Source organism: Lolium perenne, chromosome 3 (genome assembly GCF_019359855.2).
Source record: "Lolium perenne isolate Kyuss_39 chromosome 3, Kyuss_2.0, whole genome shotgun sequence".
Lineage (NCBI taxonomy): Eukaryota > Viridiplantae > Streptophyta > Magnoliopsida > Poales > Poaceae > Lolium > Lolium perenne.
This window is the reverse complement of record NC_067246.2, coordinates 350,658,099-350,680,361: the sequence shown is the minus strand read 5'-3', so window position 1 is coordinate 350,680,361 and position 22,263 is coordinate 350,658,099. Positions and strand designations below refer to the sequence as shown.

Here is a 22,263-nt window from a genome sequence, read left to right as displayed (position 1 = left end):
CAGCTCAAGTTTCTGACCGATGTTGGTATGAGGAACGATTGCTCCCCCTCCAGCAGATCCTCCTCCTCCATCTCCTTTGGTAGTGATAAGTTCTGCCAGCTTCTCCAGAGCCTTGGCCAAATCCCTGTTGTCCCCCATGCTTGACACCAAACTAACCTCTCAGAAACACCAAAGGGCTTACCCGCAGGATGCCCTCTTCGCCTTCTTACTCGTCACTGCCTTCCCCTCCTTGCCGCTGCAGCAGCCTGCTCCCTTCCTCTTCCTCCTAGCCGCCGCAGCAGCCTACTTTCTTTCTCTTCCTCTTCCTCCTAGCTGCCACAGCAGACTAGGCTTCCAGATCGGCAATCCTTCCCGTCGTTGCCCTCACTGCCCTTTGCTCTAATACCATGTGGACAGAGGTGAGGGCCTAACCTGAGGTAGAAGGAGGCTGCAGGGAGGAACTCTCTCAGCTTAGGGTTACAGAGATAGAAGCAACTTATATAGGTCACGGACTGGGCTGGGCCAGATGGGTGGGCCAGATGGGCCACAACAGAGAACAAGAAGATAGCCCAACAGATACTCCAACAATTTGTAACGCATCCCTGCAGAATCCCAAGTGGCCATGAACAGAGGCTATGTGGATGCAGTTGTTCCCTTGTGGATTTGTTCCAAGAAGAATGCTTGGATTGCGTATAGCCAACGCCTTCATTAACGGGGAATTACCACTTGAGGCTGCTTCTAGGAGCTGTATGTCCATGTGTGGCCATCCTCCTGATGAATTATTTGTTGGTGCATTGGCTGCCATCTATCAGTTGGGTTTACTGCAAATTAAAAAGGTGGTCGTTACATGTTCTCGATAGGATCTACTTTGCCTATGTTCTATGAAAAAAAGGCTGGCCTTGCAAATACAAACAGTTTTTTTTTACGGAAGTTGCAGCTTGGCTGCCTTTCATTGCGCTTAGAGGAGAAAGTCAAGTACAGCTGGACATGAGACTGTCCAGGGGTACAAGGAAAACATGGACAAAAGGAAAATAAAGAACAAAAAGGCGAATTAATCTGGCTCACGGGGTCTTTTGATCAGGGCCGAGACGCAGAGTCGTCCAGCATCGACCCAAAGCCTTGCTTCTGCTTGAGTACTCATGAACAGCTCTGAGAAAATCTCCCATTACGCTCCTTCCATAGGCTCCACCAAACAAGAGGGATGACAGAACGCCAAAGCTTGGAGGAGCCTTTGTTGGCACGGCAAACAGAGATTGCAAGCCAGTCAGTCAAGGATGCAGAATCAAGCGGCGGCATGATGGAAAGAGGTAGCCGAGCATGATTGATGACAAGACTCCAGACATCTTGGGCGTAGGGGCAAGCAGCGAGCAGGTGCAGGGCCGTTTCCTGATCAGAGTTGCACAGAGTGCAGAGGAGGTTATGCGTCCAACCTCTCTTCGCCAAATTATCCGCGGTGAGGCACTTTCCTTGAATGGCCAGACAAGAGTAGAACTTGCATTTAGACGGAGCATCGGAGCGCCATACAAACGGCGGAAAAAGAGGGGCAAATGGTGTAAATCTTGGAGCATCACAGAGTCGTCGTCCACTTCCAAACCAGCTTGTCTGGCTTGTCGGCGCTGAGGTGTAAATCATGGAGCATTGCCCACAGAGAAGTGAACTGCACGATAGCCTCCGCTAAAAGGTCAGCCTTGAAGTGTCTCATCCACTTGTCACTGTCCATGACAGACTTGATCGAGATACGGCGCAGGGTGCACTTCTTGAACAACTCGGGGTATTGGTCACAAAGCGTAACATGATGATCCAGGGGTCAGTTCAGAACTGCGTTGCGGCTCCACTGCCAATTTGGAATTGCACAGAAGCTTCAAAGAGCCCCTACACCTTTGTCAATCGGGAGCAGCAGCCTCCTCCATGGCTTGGAGGTGTCCATCCAGCTCTGCCAAAGCCAACGGAGTGCGGTGCTCCGGCTGGCGAGGTTGGGGATGCCGAGTGGGGTGATTTTTACATGACAACAATACCGTGATACTGAACCGAACCATTGAAAATTAGTGAAATGTGTGCACATTCCAAACTTTAGTAATCTCAAATGTTTTGGATATAGAAACAATCTGGAATTTGAAGAAGAGAGAGTTGCCGCTTTCATTGCATTTCATAGTATGGGAAACTGTTCTAGAGCTACCACTCAGATGTGCTATAAGTTACCATAGAGAGACTAGAAGATTTAAGGAAAAAATGACAGCATTAGGACATGCAATATCATCAGGTAAAGTTGTCAACACTGAGACATGAATGCTATAACCGTGATTGCAGAAGAAAAAAATCAAAATGACATTGTGTCAACCGTATTTGGAAAAATCATGAATACATGGCAGCTGAAGAGACATTAATGTGTAAGAGTACAACAACTTCCAACTGAACATACTAATGATGGAAGAAACAAGCCAATTATAAAAAAGTAACAACGTGCATAATCTCTGTAAAATAGTACATACCTCACACAATAGCAGAGAGTACGTTGACATGCAAATGAAGAGAGCAGCGCCCACTAATGATCCATGGAGGTGGCGAGAACTTAAAAGGTGTTGGAAGTCAACACACAAGTCCAGTCATTAAGCTAATTTGTGTACACATCACTTGATTAGACATGTGATGGAGCCTTTAACCAATAACAAACTTTACCTGATTCAGAGTCCATTAGAGGAGTTCATATTGGAACAACTACAATAATTGGGGTACAATGAAAATTGTCCTGGCCGTGGGAAGAATGAGTTGTTACGTGTCACTCTGTTAACACAAAGTAAAGGTCGAGTTAATTCAGATATATACTTGTTTACTATGCTTTACAATCTGTAGAAAGGTCCTTACGACGGACTTGAGATACATGTGGAAACTCTTGTGAGAAATGGCCACATTCTCCCATTGATAAAATGATATGCCTAACATGTATATCCAATTATAGAAGACAGATCACATGTGTATATTATATGTGTAGTGCCTATAACCATAACCTACGTTTTTTTTAAAACCTCTCAAGTCGCATTCATAATTGTCAAAATAGCTTCATTAAGCCAAGAAACATCATGGATGAGATCACAATGATGACGATGGGGATTACATGGGTGGTCTAAAATATGTGATGATGGACTGTGCGCGTAATTCTGATGTGGCCAGCGGACATAAGCAGTCGGAAGTCAAAGCACAACTTGGCTATTATATAACCCAAATTCTTTCTTCTGAAGATTAACCATGTGATAGAGCCTTAAATTAATGTCGATCCATACGCTTGTGGCCAGCTATTAGCCTCCGCATTACATCAGAGTTCTGGTCCTGTCCCCATGTATATGTTTTGGACTCCATTTCGTATTCGCTCTCTCTGCAGCCTTAAATTAGTCGGAACAGCTTGTCTAATGTACATGTTGCTGTTAGCCATGGCCACCGCTGCAGCGCCTGCTCTTGCCGCTCTATGTTCTCACCAGACAACCACTCATATAGATGGATCAGAAATGAGAATGCCTGTTTGGTAATGTTGAAATCGTGAGGTATGCCACTGAAATGGCCTCGCCCTTCTGATGTCAAGTATTTACGCCTCTATGGGACTGTGGAGTGATTCGCACAAATTGAGATAGGAGAGGGATTTTGCCGGCGTAGTGAAGGAACCTGGATACAGATGGGTTGAGGTGATGAAAGAGGTTAATAGTATGATCATTGCACGAGGACGTGAGCACCCGGAGGTAGAAGTGATATATATGCACTACTTGATGATCTGACAAGCCTACTTAAAATTCTGGGTATCCCCCTGATACCTCTGAACTTACTTTGCTTGGTGAGGGTTGATGGTACTTACTCATTGTATTCAAAAGTAGCTTCAGATGAACTAGTACAAGTCACTTGGTACAATACTTTTCCGAGTGGATGAGACTTCGATATAGTAATCCTGAGCTGTTTTCGTTTAGACTGTTAGTGTCACCTACAACCCTTATCCATCAATTATCTGAGTGACCCAAACCAACATATGCTGTCTGTTTGGGCCTGCGCAGATAGGAGGATACGAAAACCCCACTCTAGCGAACTCAGGCGTTCACGGCGACCTTCCAAGCCCAAATTTGGCTAGAAGTGTGTCGGCATGGAGAACAACCACGTCGGCATGCCCCTTCTTCCACTCCCAGGATTGTTGGCACACAAGCCACTTCCTCTCCGGCCACTCACACTCGAATTTCGCTGGCGCCAAGCCCCAAACTGCGATGGAGGACGCCTCCATGGACCTCGCCCCTGCCGCCCCCACCACCAACCCTGCCATGGACAAATCGTATAATCTTCTATAATTAAAAGAATGCCATAGTAGACAAATCGTATAAAAGAATGACATAGTAGACTCAAACTATTATAGCATATATATACGCGTATCTTTCTAATCAAACTTTACTTGGTTTGTCCGTACCAAAAAAATCCTAACATTCCCACATGAAGAAATTTGTCACTGAATGTGCATAGAAAACAAAATAAATGGTGAATGCATGACATGTTTCATGTATTTCGTTCAGGAAATAAAGAAAGATAGTCAAAAAGAATTAGCTGATAATCATATTGATTTTTCAACTTGTGTGCACGGATAAACAACTATCAAATATTGGTTTAATAGGAGAACCATTTTCACTGCGCTGAGAAAAATGGAAATATGATATAGCATGAGTATAAGCGGAAGTTGTATAATTGGTATGGTACGACAGGAGTATAGTTCTAGTTGGATGTACTTACCAGATTTATGTACATGAAGGAAGCGGAAGGCCATAATCTCTGTAGTCTAGCACGGAAGCATGATTCATTCCTGAATTATACCATGGTGATCCTCACACCAAAACTAGCCAAGCATATCGGTGAGTATTGATGAGTGAAAACCACCCAAATTAAAATGAAAAGTATGTAGAAGCCTACGAACAAATGTAAGAATACCTGCACAGAAAACAAAAAAAATAGAGTAAATACAGACCAGTGATTTTCTTCTAGGACAGATAATCATATTGGTTTTCTCAATGTGTGAGTAGACAAGGGGCATGGAGAAATGGAGCATAAGTAATGTTGCAATAGAATTATTTTCACAAACACAAAGAAAAATAATGGTATCTGATATAGCATGAGCATAAGTGGATATTGTTATATAACTGATATGGTACAGAAATAAAGTTTATGCGTACTTACCAGATTATGTACAGGTAGAAAAAAGGTGGCCACAAGACCCCCCATGTTATGAATATGGCAAGCAAGTGTATGCATTGAAAGAGTTGAGCCATTCAATTCAAACCTAGATGAATCTACAAGGGAACAACATCCAAGGCAGGGGCCTGCATAGTAGATGGTTACAAACAATGATTAGAATATAATGCAAGAAAAGGGAAAGTTGAGAAAAAGGAAAGAAAATTATTTGTGTTAACCTTGGATCTGTCATAGTATGATTTTTGGGATGGTTCCCACTAACCCCATGCAGTGCTGTTTCAGCTCCTCGTTGCCGCAGTCACTGACATCTAGTAGTTGCAGTGATTCGGGGAGGCCATCCTTGGGGAGTGACTGGACGCCTGAACATGAGAAGACCTCTAAGCGCTTGAGGTTGGTAAGCTTGTGCATCCCTGCAGGGAGGTGCTGAAGCTTGTTGTATTCACGGAACTCGAGTTGCTGGAGGGAGACGAGGAGGTGAAGGGCGTCCTCTTGCTCGCTTGTGAAGCGCTCCACCTTGTAATTGAAGTTCTGATAAAGTTGCAGGCATGTGAGGGAGGAAGACAGGAGGCTGCAGATGGGTGTAACAAGGAATCCCACGACGTCATCAGTAGAGAAGTCCTGCAGTTTGCATGAATGAACTGCAGCAGGAGAAACAAGTTGGTGCTCTTCTCCTTCATCCTCCTGTAGCAACACTTGCCTGGGATCAGCAAAGAATCTTGGGCTGCCATAGACAAGTAATTTCCTAAGCTGTCCCCCAGTGGTAAGAAGAGGCCCCAGGCCCTTGCATCTCAGATCCTCGCCACAATACCACAAATCCAATCGGGTGAGAGAGGTTAGGTTTGAGAGGGGCTCCAGCGTCCCCATTCCTTCCATGCCTTGAAGAACAAGCTCTTGCAGAGAGGATGGGAAAAGACAGCCAGAAAAAGAGCATCTGGATAGCAACTTGGGGCTGTGCTGAATTTCTAAAGTCTGGAGGGACCGCAGGGCTTGAAACCCTCTGGCAGGAAGAAAAGTTGAAGGCTCCACCAGGACCAGCTCTGGGCATAGAGAGATGACCAGGTCCTGTAGTGAGCCATAGAGATGGGCCGGGAGGGCCAGCAACCTATCTTCTTCTCCCACCTCTGACGTTGCTGCTAATGTTGTTTGCTGCACATCCACCCCCATTGCCAGATGTGTTATAGTTGTGCAGTTTCTGATGTCCAATTTGGAGAGCTTTGGGAGGTGGGTGAGGAGCTGTGTCAGTTCCTTCCCACTGGCACCACGTAATTCCTCGACCATAAGAATCTCAATAGGGAGCTGCCATTCAACATCACCCTCACCTTCTAGTGACCCAACAAGACCATCTGAATTCTCTATAGCCAGTGTCTTCAGTGAGGTTAGCATCAGAAGGTGCTTTGAGTCCAGAGATGGGCACTTCTTGAGTGTCAGCTTCTCCAGTCCCATAAGATTACTGAATGCCAAAATCTGATCTAAGCTCTGCAGATCATCCTTCCCGAAAATTTCCAGTTCTATTCTGTAGGATAATTTTGAGTACTCAAACTTCTCTAGAAGCTTTACACCTCGTATTTTGACGGAGCACAAAGTTTCAGTCCAGGGCATATGAACAACTAACAAGAATTCTGGACAGTTATATATCTCAAGCTCTTGCAGTTTTGGAAACCAACCAATGTTCCAGTCTTCATTTGGTGAGTAAACAATGTGGTTTGAAAATGCCAACTCCAAGAGTTTAGGGCAGCCTCTGATAATCAGTACTTGTAGAAGAGGAAACATATGAGCATCCTGTGATGGTAACCATTTTTCAAAACTTGCCAAGCCAACAAGTTCAAGCCTTATTAGCCTGTCAAAGCTCTCATCTATAACAAGCTCCTTCATTGGGACAATATTGTACAGTTTTAATGTGTCAAGACCCCACATTTTCCCTAAGGAAGGGAGACGTTGCCAAGAAACACCAACGAGATGAAGAGATTGAAGGGCTTCAACAGAGAGATTATCACCCAACCATGTTGGACAAGAAGGGCCACCGTGCCCTCTAATGCATAACTCTAAAAGATACCTATTTGGTTGAAGACTCTCAAGGATGACTGCTTCCACATAAGGATCAGTATTAGACCGCTTAATATCCCAATCTAAGGTTAACCTCTTCAAGTTGCTTTTCTCTGTCAGTTTTGTTTTGGCCGCTTCTTCTTTGGTACGTATATTCTCAAGGTTATAGATGCCAAGCTCCCTTAGTTCGGTCAAATTCTCAAGTTGCTTTGGTTCAAATCCTTCACTTTCTTTATTGACTCTAAATACCTTCAACTCCTCCAAGAGTACAAGCTTTCCCACATTAAAAATTTCAGAATGCAACTCATCACTTGGGGTATAAAAACGACGCAATTTTGCAAGGTTGCTCAGGTCTTTGGGAAAATCACGACAACGGTACCATGATCCTAAATCCAGAATCCTTAAGTGATAGAATCTAGAAATGGTAAGTGGTAAATGCATCTCCCTCCCATACTTTGTCCCCAGACATAGGTATCGTAGGTGGAAAAGTGCTGAAAAGCTATGTAATATGGACTCTGCAGAAGACGGCATATTAACTAAACGGAGAAAGCGAAGAGCATTTGCTTCCTTGCACAAATCCTCTAAAATGCTGGCAAAGCTTTCGTCCATTTCTCCAAATAACATCAAAGTGTGCAATTGCTTAACTTTCAATCCCACCTTCAGCTTTCTCAATTGACTCTTAAAGTTTTCATGGGTAACTTTATCATCATCTATAATTATAGACAAGTGACGGATGGATGACTGAATTTTTACAGATCCCACATTAGAATGATGCACGGTAAGACATTCATGAGATGCAACCTTCAATGCTAAATCATGTAGAAGGTCATGCATTACATAATGCAAACGACCATCAGTTTCCTCTTTCCTGAATAATCCATGTATGACCAGATCATTTAAATTGCTCAAACCTATGTCTTCTGATGTTTGGTTTGGACCACCAGGTTGTAAAATATCAAGTCCAATCCACAAGTTAATTAGCTCAGTGGCACTATACTCGTAGTCTTCAGGAAACAATGCAGAATAGGAGAAACATTGTTGTTGATGGAAAGGAAGATAGTCATAGCTAAGCTTCAAGGCAGGCATAATGTCATTGGCACCGGTCTGCCCCTCCCATTCTTTACTTTCTAAGACCCTTCTCCAATGGCGAAAATTAAGGTCTTTTCTAAGTAATGTACCAACAGTTTTTGCAGCAAGAGGGGAGCCCTTCAGTTTTTCCATTATCTTATCTCCGGTCTCGAGCAAAAATTTGTGATCACTTCTAAAGGGCTCATCGCCAAAGACAAATGCAAGGAATAACTTCCTAAATTCCTCGGGTTCTAACCCTTCCAGTTCTATATGATCAGTAGTTTTAACCATCTTTGCTATTGCTGGAAACCGAGTTGTGAGTATAATCATGCTACCTTTTTCTTGTGAAGCTCTGAGTGGCAGCAATAACCTTTTCCAGTCATCCACATCACTGAACTCCCATATATCATCCAGTACAAGCAAAAACCTTTTAAATTTTAATCTCTGTTCAATTAGATCTTCGGCTCTACCATCTTTTTCTCCTTCAACTTGAGGGATATATGTTTTAATCTCTTCTATGAGCTTATTCAAATTAAAACTCAGCGACACACATACCCAGATGATGACTTGAAAATGATTTTGAACTTGTTGGTTTCTATATATGTGCTGTATCAGTGTTGTCTTTCCTATCCCCCCCGGACCAACAATTGGAAGCACAGTCAGATCCTGTCTATGGTATTTACCCTTGGTCATATCATGTATGATGCTATTCATAGTATTGTCCCTCCCATATAATTTTGGCTCTATACTTCGACCGGTTGTGATGGGACGACTCTGGGCACTATCTGGGAGGGTGATACGGTCCAAGGTCTGCAGAATCTTGGTACAGTCCCTACGCACAGGCTGAAGTTGCTCTACAATGAGCTTCATTCTTTCAGAGAAATCAGCTCTATTAAACCCCAGCATTGGTGTTTCTTCTGCATGCTCTCTCTGTGGCGCATCACAAAGAGTTGACTGGCCAGAATTATCATCACGAACATGTGGGGAAGATGAGAGTGCAAGGAGTTTACCGAGCTTGGGCATGCATCCACTGACCACCTCCTCGTCAGCCTGATTGGAATTTAGCGATGAGGAGGAACTTCCGCGTGACTTGTGCATAGCAAGTGGCCAAGCACAGCAACCGACTCGTTGTCTTGCATCTTCTAGTACCTTTCCAGGTTCATCAGGGGTGGCAGCTGAAGATAAACCAAGCACGGCTTTGGCGGTGTGACGAGCATTAAGGGCAAGGTCATGGACGCCGCCCTTGGCATGCTGGTCTGCAGCGTCGTATGTGCCGTGGAGCTCGTCATGGACACGGAAGTAGTCGAGCTCATCCAACAAATCCTCCGCACCGTGCGCCGAGTGCCGCAGCTTCCGCAGCAGCTCCTCCATGGCTTTGCCGCCAATCTTCTTGCGGCTGGCTGCTTCGAGCGTGGCCTGCACGAGCAGCAGTTCTGTCCTCAGGGCCTCAATGTTGAGACCGAAGTTCTTGCTGGCATCCCAAGCCTCCAGCACGCCATCAGCTACAGAGGCCAGCGCCTTGCCCACCATCCACTGCGCCGCGCTGAGGAGAGTGTCCATCCTCTCCTCAGGTGTGCTGTGTTGGCACGTCACCACATAACGTGCAGGTTAAGGATATTTGGTGTGAGGACCTGCATCCATCCAAGAATCAAGATGAGTTCATTCGTTAAAATTAATCAAATGTAAGTTGTTGCTAGCTACTGGCAGGAGAGGAATTAGTACATACCTAGATGAGCAACGGGGAGCCACCTGCTTGCCGGCGTCGACGGCCGTGGAGGAGATCCCTGGTGAGGAAGCCGCCTGCCCGAGAATTCTGTTGGTAGCGTTGCTCAGAACAAGAGGGTGGAGATAGTGTGTCTCCAGAAGGGCAGATATATATACAAAAAGAGATGTGTACTTTTGTTCTAGCTTGAACTGAGTCTCCACAAGTCTGATTGCTTTGTTTTACTTTAGTTATTGTTTCTCTCTCTACAGTGGCGATCAGTAGATGGTAGTGATGCTACCAACTGGTGTGATTATAACCTCACTAAACTAACCACAGACAACAAAGCATTACGTGGAGCAAAATTATTAAATCAGGGCTGGAGGTCGGATGATTACCTAACAACAAAAATAACCACAACCAGGGAAGCATTACGTGGAGCGCAATTATTTAAACAGGGATGGTGGCCGCCCAGTGACGTTGCTGCCATAGCGATGACAATCAGTAGTATATATACATTACATAGTGAAGGAATTATTTTTACTTGGTGAATCAAGTCGATCGGCCCGGCTACTTACTTTACATTGCACTCTATTTCTCTTAGTTGGAGTAGGCAGGAGGAGTTGTCTCCGGGGTGGTTGGTTGATGAAGACACATGGGAAAACAACAAGAAGCTCGACAATGGAATAACCAGAACCAGCCTGTAAAGTGATTCATTGTGGCATTTTTACTCTATTCTACAGCAAGCTCTAACCATGTTTACTAGGAGAGTACGGCACTAGGAGTAGTGCTACTTAAATGAAAAATATGAACTTAATATTAGCTGTTTGTAAGCAGGTTGTTCAAGCCACCCTAGATTGAAACAGTGAGTCGTGATGCACTAGCTTATCTATCATGCTGACGAATGGGGGACTCCCCATGCCTCAATGATAGAATACAGTTGTGTTTCTACACCAAACGAATTAAGAGTTGATTTGCTCGTTTTCTGGTTCGTGAAGAGCATATGTGAGTGTAATTGCAAATTCCCTAACCCTAAATGTAAAATTCCCCAAACCCGAAAAACGAAACTGGGATAAAGATGGTATGCTCACCTGATGACGTCGCGACGGTGCCTCTCCTCGGCTATCCCGAACGGACGAAGCCGTGAGAGAGCATCGTCGCTTCTTGGGAAGGACGAAAATGGCGCTCCGCCTCCGCGCTGTAGACGTCGTCTTTAAACCCCTCGGTTGCTCCTTCCTCTAGCGCCCATCCACAAACGCCATGTGCTCGACGTGGATAGCCATGTTCGACGGAGAAGCGCGCGGGATCACGCTGCTCCGGCGAACGGAGCCGCCACGCCGCGATGAACTGGCCGCCGTGGACTCTCTGGGGCGAGTGAGCTAGGGCTTTGTTCCGCCGTTCAGCAGATGGGCTCAAGTTTAACGGGCTGACATGGGTTTTTGGCCCGCTTTGATGTTTATCTTTTCCAGTGCGTTTATGCGCTTTAAAAATGGTACTAGTAACAATTAGTGTTTTACACTGCTCACAAAGATTGATTGAAACTGCCTCAAAATTTTATTGAATGAACATATCCGTAATGATGTAAAGTTGATATTTATTATGAGAATGTTGTGGCTCATATCTAATGAAGTGTCTAGGATTTTCTGATTTTCCAGTGCATCTTACGTTCAAAAAATCAAGAAAATAATGCTATATGCATTGTTAAAATCAGACAATTGCTAGACTTGATGAAGGAAAAGTTTTATCTGGAAAAAATATAATTACTGTTGATTCTATTTTAATGGTATTTATAAATGAGATGTATTTTTAATATAACTTCATGTTAAAAAATGTTATAGAATAATGGTAATTCTGAGTACAATTATGGTGATCTTTCTCTTTCACTTTCTGAATATTTTGTCTAGAATTTTTGTAGTATTAAATTCATGACAATGTCGTAACCATCGAAGTTTTAATGATACATTTTTATTACCAAGTTCATGATGATGTCATAATGGGATTTTTTTATTATGTGAGCACCACTGATGGGCAAAGGCAACCAAGACCAAGTAATTCCCATTGCTTCCTTGGAGAGATGACTCTTTTCATGTCCCTGTCATGACTCAGTATTAATCAAGTCCTACGACTTGACTCACGCAGCTGCCATGGTCGTCCTTCTTCAACCTTCTTAGGGCTTGTTAATTCAAAGGATTTCTAAATAAATTTTGTACGATTCTTACCCTAGAAATTTTCCTATTAAGGTCATTTCATTCAAATGATTGAACCCTTCAAAATTCATATGGATTCTTTTTCTACACTACAATTTCATAGGATTTCTAACATGATGTTAGACCTCTTGAAAAATTTCCTATGTGTCTATGACAAGTAGCACATGCACTCAATCTCTACTGTTTTTTTCTGCATTTTTCCTGTGGTGCAATCCCACATGCCACATACTATTCATGCACTTTTCCTATTCCTATGCTTTCAAAATCCTTTGAATCAAATAGGCCCTTAGCATTGCTTCTCCTCCACCCTATCTTGTATCTCTCAACCGGATTTCACCTCATGTCATCACCTACAGAATATTCAGTACATCTCCTAAGCGGAACCTTGATGAGTCCACGTGACAATTGTTGGAGATATGCCCAAGAGGCAATAATAAAAGTGGTTATTATATATCTTTATGTTTATGATAAAAGTTTATATACCATGCTATAATTGTATTAACCGAAACATTAGTACATGTGTGATATGTAGACAACAAGAAGTCCCTAGTATGCCTCTTAAACTAGCTTGTTGATTAATGGATGATTAGTTTCATAATCATGAACATTGGATGTTATTAATAACAAGGTTATATCATTATATGAATGATGTAATGGACACACCCAATTAAGCGTAGCATAAGATCTCGTCATTAAGTTATTTGCTATAAGCTTTCGATACATAGTTACCTAGTCCTTATGACCATGAGATCATGTAAATCACTTATACCGGAAAGGTACTTTGATTACACCAAACGCCATGCTAACGTAAATGGGTGGTTATAAAGGTGGGATTAAGTATCCGGAAAGTATGAGTTGAGGCATATGGATCAACAGTGGGATTTGTCCATCCCGATGACGGATAGATATACTCTGGGCCCTCTCGGTGGAATGTCGTCTAATGTCTTGCAAGCATATGAATAAGTTTATAAGAGACCACATACCACGGTACGAGTAAACAGTACTTGTCAGGAGACGAGGTTGAACAAGGTATAAAGTGATACCGAAGATCAAACCTCGGACAAGTAAAATATCGCGTGACAAAGGGAATTGGTATTGTATGTGAATGGTTCATTCGATCACTAAAGTCATCGTTGAATATGTGGGAGCCATTATGGATCTCCAGATCCCGCTATTGGTTATTGGTCGGAGTGAGTACTCAACCATGTCCGCATAGTTCGCGAACCGTAGGGTGACACACTTAAAGTTGGATGTTGAAATGGTAGAACTTGAATATGGAATGGAGTTCGAATATTTGTTCGGAGTCCCGGATGAGATCCCGGACATCACGAGGAGTTCCGGAATGGTCCGGAGAATAAGATTCATATATAGGATGTCATTTTATGTGAATTAAAATGATGCAGAAGGTTCTATGGAAGGTTCTAGAAGGTTCTAGAAGGTTCTAGAAAAGTCCGGAAGAAACCACCAAGGAAGGGGACCTCCATGGCCGGCCAACCCTAGTGGGGGAGGAGTCCCAAGTGGACTCCCCCTATGGGGGCCGGCCAACACCCCCCCCCCCCCCCCACATGGAAGGGGGGGAAACCCACCCAAGTGGGATTCCCACCTTGGGTAGGTTTCCCTATCACATGGAAGGTTTTGGGTTCGGGTCTTATTCGGAGACTTGTAGTCCAACACTTGGGGCTTCCACCTATATAATGAGGGGCCAAGGGGAGGGGGCCGGCCACCCCAAGACCACAACCTGGCCGCCCCCCTTGAGTGGCCGGCCACCCCCTCCCAAACCCTAGCCACCCCCCTCTCCTCCATAGCTCCCGCGTGCTTTAGCGAAGCTCCGCCGGAGTTCTCCACCGCCACCGACACCACGCCGTCGTGCTGTCGGATTCAAGAGGAGCTACTACTTCCGCTGCCCGCTGGAATGGGAGGTGGACGTCGTTTTCATCAACAACCGAACGTGTGATCGAGTACGGAGGTGCTGCCCGTTCGTGGCGCCGTGATCAAGATCTTCTACGCGCTTTTGCAAGCGGCAAGTGAACGTCTACCGCAGCAACAAGAGCCTCATCTTGTAGGCTTTGGAATCTCTTCAAGGGTGAGACTCGATAATCCCCTCGTTGCTACCGTCTTCTAGATTGCATCTTGGCTTGGATTTCGTGTTCGCGGTAGGAAATTTTTTGTTTTCTATGCAACGTTTTCCTACAACAATGGCATCTATTGTTTGTGCTTGATTCCTTCCCGTCCTTCTGCACTTGATTATTTCTTGCAGATTTCTACGAATGTTCGATCTTCAACAATTATCTGAAATGAGAACCTTTGCAGAACCATTACATTCACAACTAGTAATGATTTTCTTCTTCTTAGGTTTGTCTTCTTTGCATCTGTCTGGAAATTGTTTCTGTAGCAGCTTAACAACTCACGGTTAAAGGCACTACATGTGAATAATTGTGCTATATGTCTCCATGATTAGAAAGTTTCTACATTCCATTGGCCTTATTGCTCCATGCATGACATCCTATCATTTGCCAAAACGACAACCTTCCTTATTTTCTCAGGAAAAAACTACTCCCTCCGTTCCTTTCTATAATGCCTATTGTTTTTTCACTTTTGTTTCAGAATATAAGAGTAAAGCTATGTTTTTTTGCAAAGAACCCCTTCCACTCATCTATTCCCGTCCAGAAAATCTGGAAACAAATCTGTTCCGTCTAGAAAATCTGGAAACGAATCTGTTCCCGTCCAGAAAATCTGGAAACCAATCTATTCCTGTCCAGAAAATGTGGAAACCAATCTATTACCGTCAAGAAAATGTGGAAACCAATCTGATTATGGAAAGAATAGCGGGAGAGAGGGAGTACATGACGCGATCGGTTATGGAAACAGGATTATTTTCCGAGATCTGATTTCAGTTTCCAATTTTTTCTCTAAGATCGCTAGGGGGTATTGTGTCAAAAAATGGCTTGCGCTAATTTCCGTGTCAAAATACAATAGGCACTATAGAAAGGAACGGAGGGAGTAATAAATATCATACTGCTAAATATTGTAATAGTTGTTTTGATCACAGTTGGCATTCACTTTTGCAGATTACTAGAGAATGTGTGGAACAAAGGATATGTAGTTTGACTCAACAACTTTGAGAAGCTACCTTATACCATTTTCCTACCAATTGACTTGTCTCGTAAATGGTTTGTGCACATCGTCATTTCTATTAATTGATTCATCTCGTCAATAATTTCATGGCGTGGTTCATGTTATGGAACCAACGTGAATACTTCACTACGGTGCCATGCAATGATGAAAGCATTGATGTTCAAACTTCACAACAACTGGAAGAATGTAAAAAAAAGACATTACTATTTCAAATATTTTTCTACTAATTTCCGCCGCAGGAGCGTGGGCTATCTTATAGATATATTATATGCGGATCACATTGAGAAAAAACAAAGTTTTAAATAGCCGGTTATAGCCTGACTATAGCCTAGCTATAGCCTTTAGGGAGACCTGTGCGGCTATGTCAGTTGTAGGCTAAATGAGAAAAAACCGCTAATAACCGGCTATAGCCCTATTTAGCCTCTAATTTAACCGCTAAACTTCCTGCATTTTAAATTTCTCTTCCTTTTTCTTTTCTATTTCTTGTTTTCCGAATTTGCGTTCAATGTAATTAGATAAAACTTGTGAGTTGAATAATTAAATGCTTGTTTTCCTTGAATAGTTGAATAAGTTGTATCATTTCTATTAATTGATTCATCTCGTCAATAATTTCATGGCGTGGTTTTTGGCCCGCTTTGATGTTTATCTTTTCCAGTACGTTTATGCGCTTTAAAAATGTTATTAGTAACAATTAGTGTTTTACACTGCTCACAAAGATTAGATTGATTGAAACTGCCTCAATATTTTATTGAACGAACATATCCGTATTTTCTAAATAATATGAAATGAATCATAAGTTTTATTTAGATTTTTGGACAAGTTGTTAATGTCCCTTTTGACTGTTATGTTTATCATCTTTTTAAATATAAACTATCGTTGAGAACTAATGATGTAAAGTTGATATTTATTATGAGAATGTTGTGGCTCATATCTAATGAAGTGTTAAGGAACTAAAACACAACTTCCCCTTCTTCCTTTGTCTCGTCAAAATGCAGCGACCCAATTTCTCTTCTCCCTTGGTGTCGATTTATTCGCTTGCCGGGGAGATAGAATCATCATGGTCGTCGATAGACTCGCTCCTCTGCCTTCTATTTTGGCGGAAAGAAAAAACACCATAAGCATAGGAACAAAGGGAGTATATATATGAACATGCTACTTTCTCGAAACCAAGGAACTCCCAACTTAGATTAATTTTATTTGATATTCCCTCAATCCTAAAATAGGATGCCTATAATATTTTAATAAAGTCAAACTTTTTAAAATTTGACCAACTATATAAAAAATGTCAATATTTATAATTCCTAATCAATATTTTTAGAACTGTCATGAGATATATTTTATATTATGTTCATTTAAAATTGTACATGTTGATATTTATTATATATAGTTGCTCAAACTTTAATTGTTTTGACTTCGACAAAAAGAACTATATACATCAGGAAGGAGGGAGTATCTGCCAAAAGTCACAAAAGAAACCCAAGTGGTCACTTAGCATGAATCCATGATGTGGTGTGGACACGCTAAGCAATGACCAAAGTAGCAGTTCGTGTAAGTATTGACCAAACGAGTAGTATGTTATTCTTTCATTCTTCTGAGGTCGGTGCTGGGTATACTATATACATCTTCCGTTTCTATTTAGTTCGCATTTATGGTGTACTTAAAGTTAAATTTTATTAAATTTGGTAAAAAAAAATATAGGTAAAAGTATCAACAATCTTAATACCAAATATGCATAATATAAAAATAGAGTTGATGATGATTCTAATAATAGGCATTTTACATTGTATATGTTAATATTTCTTCGTAAATATCAAGTCAAACTCTTCGAAGTTTTTTAAAAGTTTGATTTTGACTAGATCCAGAATGCAATTTAATAGTGAACGGAGCGAGTACGTTGAAACTAGCGTGTGGGGAGTCAACACAGAAATTAGCATACATTTTCCATTCGAGAAACTTGTTGGTAGAAATGTATGCACTTGTTTCTGTAGTACTATTCCTCAGTGTATGACACCAATTTCACATTCATAGGCTCTGATTGATTTAGGCGATGGTGCGTGCATGTGTGAAAAACTCTAGCTTGCTTATCCACACAAAAAGTGCAGTAATGAGTTGGCACACACAAAAAAACTAATATATTTACAACAGAATAGCTAGGCAAATTTTTATTACACTGAGATTGGAAAAAATAGTCTAGGGAGTCCGGGGCCTGACCCGGACTTTTGGCTCTCATCCTCGCACCCACCCCATATCTGGCCGTTTATAACATGCTTTGTGATGTGTGGGACAAGCTAACAAAAGTAAAGCGTACAGGCAAAATTAATGCATAATACAGGCTTCTAGTATAGGAATACCCCTATGATACACAATAAATGGGCCGCTGGTGTCGTCATGAGTACAGGCCAGGACAGGATCTCCACGGCCCGAATTAGTGAGACCTGACAGCTGTTGCCCAATTGATGTCGCTGCAGCATTGCAGCTCCGCTCCCGGGTCTTCTTCAACCTCGCATCAAATCCTCAGATACTGAGCAGAGGATAAAGTACCCAGCCCAAAATATATACAATATTCAGCAATCAGTAATGGAGAGGGGCAGAGGGCGCGGCCTGATGGTCGTTTTCATGTTTGTAGGTAACAAATTCTTACTGCATCTCTTGTTTCGCAGTTCAGCAGATCCCTATTTATCGATTCTGCAAGTAACATATGTGGTTGTGCTGGTGACTTGTGGTTTGGGGACGGTGGATGAAGTTTCTGAGAGAGAGACAATGGATGATTCAAGGTAGGGATGGGGATGGAGCTCGGAACAGGCCGGCACAGAATTAATTGCTGCACTTAACCCCCGTGGTGACGCCACGTTTGTGGGGCCCTATTCCTCTGTACTCTAGGTGCGTTCAGCCGAAATACAATTTCGTGTACACAAACACAAAGTACCTACGCGGGAGTGTACATGTAATGGACGGCTCGGGATATACTCCAAAATCTAAGGTGAGATACGCGGGGGGTGCGTTAGCAGGTTCTCCACCGCAATTTCCGTCCGGGGCCTCCCTATTATAAGGGCTGTTGCAGAAGTAATTTTACCTCCAGCTCTGCATATTTTTTTTGAACAGGGGGGCACCGACAGCGCCAAATTCATTCAGCTCATAAACAGAAGTACTTTTACCTCCAGCTCTGCATAAGGTCATGTTTAGGGGTCCTGCTGTAAATGCTCTAAGATGGATCCAGTGCATTTAAACCAACTTGTATGGGCTCCCCCGGACAATAAACTCGACCTTACCATTGTATCTTCTGGTAATGGGTTTGCATTGATTTATCCCAGAAACAAATAGTCTGGGATGGTCCAAAATGTACACAGACATGGCGTGGACAAATTTAAATCTTCAACTGATGACAGATTTGTACAGAAATCCAACAACGAAACTCGGGGTTGAGTTACAAATAGGAGGACCATGCTTGCAATACCAGAAATTATTTTGGTCACATAAAACAAGAAGGTACACTGAGAGTTCCATGAGAAACTGCCAATAACAGAATGTGTAACAAAACTACAACCTCATAGCAGACAGCGAAACCAAACTGCCTACATCAGTACATAGACAATGCTCGCGGGGGATTTATTGGATGCATTATCACCCAGCTGCAACCAACAGAATATATAACGCTACAATGTACAGGTCATTTGAGCCGCCGTCGTTAGGCAGATGCAAGGGCAAGTTCGAGATGGAACTCACCCATGTTCCAACTCAGCGGCATTCCTACAATAACCACAATAATTGTGAAACATCTATCCCTAGAACTATGATGCCTGCTGTTACATAACACTATAGACGCAGTCGTTGACTATCCAGGCCAAGTCTAGTCGCTGGGAGGGTGGAGCAATGCGCTTACACAGGCAGTGGGAGCACGGAGCTCTAGCGCGTTACATTGCTAGAGCATGGCGATTTGATCGTAAACAAACCTCAGGAGCAAGCTTGCCAAACTCAAGTGGTGTTTGATGTGCCTAACACTTATTTTCTGCTTCTGCAGCCTGCCAAAGGAAATCCACATCGTTACTTTAGCACTAATATTGTAACAATAATAACCACCTGGAAATACAGCGATATGGTGTACATACGACGAAACGTGGGGAGCGGCGTGTGCTAGATGGTGTTGTAAGGGGAGATCGTGTACGAGCCCCTCTCTTTGCACGAGCATCTTGATTCTTTGACCGGTTTCGAGAATGGCTTTGATTGGTGGTGCTTTCACTTGTGGTATCAACTGACGTAGCCGGTGGCGATGAAATCGTCGTGGATGATGTGTCTATGCACAATGAAATTTCAGGATGAACCCCTGCAGACAGTATAAACTGAACTCTCCATAAACGATATAACGAAAACGTATTTAGAACTTCATGTGGTACTGCAGAACAAAGATTTATGTAGCTCATTATTCTCATTAAATATGAGTAAGCATAGAAGAACTAATAAGCATAGTATTGCCAAGAAAAGTCATTTACATAGCTCACTTCAGAAGATCGAGAATAAGCAAAATGTGTAAGCTATGTAGTCATGCGTTATATATGGCACTGTCATGGCAACAATGAAATTCGGGGGAAATAGTTGTAAGTTTAGGTGAATATTCAATACATACACAGCAAATTATTGCAAGCAGTCAGATAATTGCTCTAGAGGAAGACATCACCAAACTTTGTTAAATGGTATTTCAGAGAAAATGGACTTACACAGTTTTGAAATGAGAACATGTCATATGGATTTAAGAGAGTACCTTTGTTTGCAGCCGCTTGGAATCTTGATCTCATGATTCTAACAAACTTGAACAGATCGTTAGTGCAATTCAAATCCTTCACCAGTTCTTCAGAGTCTTTCAGTAATGGAACACATTGAATTACTGTTATCAACAAAATGAGAACTTTAATAAGGACATATTTTCAAATAATATATCAGACTATATGACTATTGGCCAGCTCAGCTAAGAAGAGTTATAACTCACAGCTATATTCATCTTTGTTGACCTTTATACAGAAGAAATACTCATTGTCAGGACTTTGCATGTCAACTTTGTTGAAGACAAATTTAACTCCTTCAAAAGAAAAAGAAAAAGGAGAGGAAATGTCACACATGATGGTCTGAAGATCACTTACTGGACCATGTCGCTGAAACTTTCATTACCTTCTCCTGCAACAACTTGAAACCCAAGAAACTTCCTGTACCACATAATAGCTTCGTCTAGGTTTTTTTTCCCTGCCGCGTCAAAATTAGCTTCAAGAGCTTCAATTGCTGCCATCAAAAGAAGACGTATCAAGGATTGCATATTTCAGGTTCTGGGTATCGAAGACAAAAGAATCTTGTTGGCGTCAACATAACAACAAATTTCAAGGGAAAAATATATTGGTCCTCAGAGCCAAAAGAGACACACAGACTGCACTATTAGGACTTATATCTTTAAACCCAACTAAAGCACTTGTAATTTGCTTAGCAGTTTATAGGTCAGATAATCCTATAACCCTTAACACTATTGTTACTAGAACCGTGATATAGATTTAAATTTATACCTTGAAGCTGGTGTGAGGTAGCATTTGCATACTCGTCTCTTCTAGCCCTCTGATTCGAGACCAAGCTTCTGAGCTGCTCATTCGTTGTGGTGGCATTTGATATCGACTCACTGGTGAGCTTACATTCTGATCCTTTCTTCTGTTGGACTGCAGAGATAATTTGCAAGATATCAGCCTCTCGGTCAAATGCAGTATAGAAGACAAGGAGCCCAATATGAAATGCGACATTAACCAACTATTCCACGCAGTGAACCATTCATAACAAAAAGAAACAATCAGAGTATAATATGCAAAGTTCACTACTGCACTGCGGTGAAGAAATGTTTGAAATGCTTACGGGAGAGGGCCTCTGCAAGACCTGCTTCGACTCCCCTGAGCTGGTCCTTTAGTCCGTTGAGCTTTTCTGCCATCCGGGAAATACACAGATTAGTAAAAGTGACCAGTCGGTCGCCCTTGCAACAGCAGTGAGTCACAAATCGTGGTAGTACAAAGCTGCACCCTAGGTTGGCAGTGTGCATTTCGGGCGTAAACAGACCGAGATTCGCAAGCACCGGTGAAGTGGGTAGCTAGTAATTGCTGCCGCGCGCTCGACAAATTGCTCCCTGAACGCACAGAAGCACCGCACCAGCAGGCGAATTCCGTGGGTGCGGGGTGCAGTGCGGATGAACTGGCAACCGCGGATGAATCCCCAAATGGAAAACGGAAGTGTGTGTGTCCCGGACGAACGGAGAGGACGACGTACCTCGGTGGGCGACGTTTTGTTCGGCGAGCGAGCGGGCGGAGAGGAGGGCGTCGCGGAAGGCGGAGGCGGCCGCCGCGTTGCGGTCGCGGCCGTGCTCGATCCGGCGGCCGCACGCCGCGCGGAGCGCCGCCATGTCCCGGCGCAGATCCGCGGGCAGGAACCCTGCTCCTTCGCCGCGGGCGACTTCCATGGCCGCCGCCGCCCCCGCCCGCTGAGGAGGAGGGGGATGGCGATGGGCGTGGCGGTGGTGGAGGAGCGGATGCGGATCCGGTTCAAATTTTGGGCGTTGCTTTGATTTGATTCTCTGTGTGTGTGTGTGTGTGTGTGTGTGTGTGAACTGGACAGTTGGCTGGTTTGATTCAGGCCCAGCATATGCTACGCGTCTGGATCGGTGAAAAATAACATCTCCTTGACAAAGACTGCCGGCCCGCCAGCGTTCAGAACCTCTATCGCTAGGTTTTTTTTAAGAGGATATCATAATTTATCTATACCAAATAGTATAAAAAGGCACCTGTCGATGTGGCACGTCGGCCGGGGATGTCCCCGTGCCGTCTTCGACCAAGATCCACCGCATCCCATTGACGAACTCGGGGAATAACATCCTCGCTCTAAAGCATCCACCTCGCTCCGGCCCCT

The 22,263-nt window shown here is 43.2% G+C and overlaps 2 protein-coding genes and 1 long non-coding RNA gene across 4 annotated transcripts; 1 reads left to right on the top strand and 2 right to left on the bottom strand.

The window, feature by feature from the left end:
- Nucleotides 1–3,800: 3,800 nt before the first annotated feature.
- Nucleotides 3,801–11,346, bottom strand: LOC127346198 (uncharacterized). 2 transcript variants are annotated; one of them, XM_051372750.2, is made up of 6 exons: nt 11,092–11,346; nt 10,025–10,111; nt 5,406–9,929; nt 5,173–5,315; nt 4,732–4,926; nt 3,801–4,266 (listed from the first exon to the last, which is right to left on the bottom strand). In XM_051372750.2, the coding sequence occupies exon 3, from the start codon at nt 9,856–9,858 to the stop codon at nt 5,416–5,418; it is 4,443 nt and encodes a 1,480-aa protein (XP_051228710.1). In that variant the 5' UTR covers nt 9,859–9,929; nt 10,025–10,111; nt 11,092–11,346; the 3' UTR covers nt 3,801–4,266; nt 4,732–4,926; nt 5,173–5,315; nt 5,406–5,415. The 2 variants fall into 2 exon arrangements, with proteins under 2 accessions (XP_051228710.1, XP_051228709.1); XM_051372749.2 differs by lacking the exon at nt 11,092–11,346 and having other exon boundaries at nt 10,025–11,001.
- A 6,119-nt stretch (nt 11,347–17,465) lies between these two features.
- On the top strand, nt 17,466–18,709 carry LOC127346197 (uncharacterized). The gene is made up of 3 exons (XR_007879390.2): nt 17,466–17,968; nt 18,086–18,322; nt 18,445–18,709. It is a non-coding gene; the product is annotated as an uncharacterized lncRNA (long non-coding RNA).
- A 131-nt stretch (nt 18,710–18,840) lies between these two features.
- On the bottom strand, nt 18,841–21,974 carry LOC127346196 (kinetochore protein SPC25 homolog). Its single transcript, XM_051372748.2, has 8 exons — nt 21,628–21,974; nt 21,223–21,288; nt 20,886–21,032; nt 20,503–20,610; nt 20,324–20,413; nt 20,099–20,221; nt 19,449–19,663; nt 18,841–19,361 (listed from the first exon to the last, which is right to left on the bottom strand). The coding sequence occupies exons 1-8, from the start codon at nt 21,815–21,817 to the stop codon at nt 19,335–19,337; spliced, it is 966 nt and encodes a 321-aa protein (XP_051228708.1). The 5' UTR covers nt 21,818–21,974; the 3' UTR covers nt 18,841–19,334.
- Between the last annotated feature and the right edge of the window lie 289 nt (nt 21,975–22,263).

Bases quoted from the DNA above. Each gene is read 5' to 3' on its own strand.
- LOC127346198 (XM_051372750.2), bottom strand. From the start codon at position 9,858: ATGGACACTCTCCTCAGCGCGGCGCAGTGGATGGTGGGCAAGGCGCTG.
- LOC127346196 (XM_051372748.2), bottom strand. From the start codon at position 21,817: ATGGAAGTCGCCCGCGGCGAAGGAGCAGGGTTCCTGCCCGCGGATCTG. The intron at 21,289-21,627 runs GTACGTCGTCCT...CCCGGATGGCAG, and splicing joins ACAAAACGTCGCCCACCGAG to AAAAGCTCAACGGACTAAAG. The intron at 19,664-20,098 runs GTACTCTCTTAA...TACTGTCTGCAG, and splicing joins CCAAGCGGCTGCAAACAAAG to GGGTTCATCCTGAAATTTCA.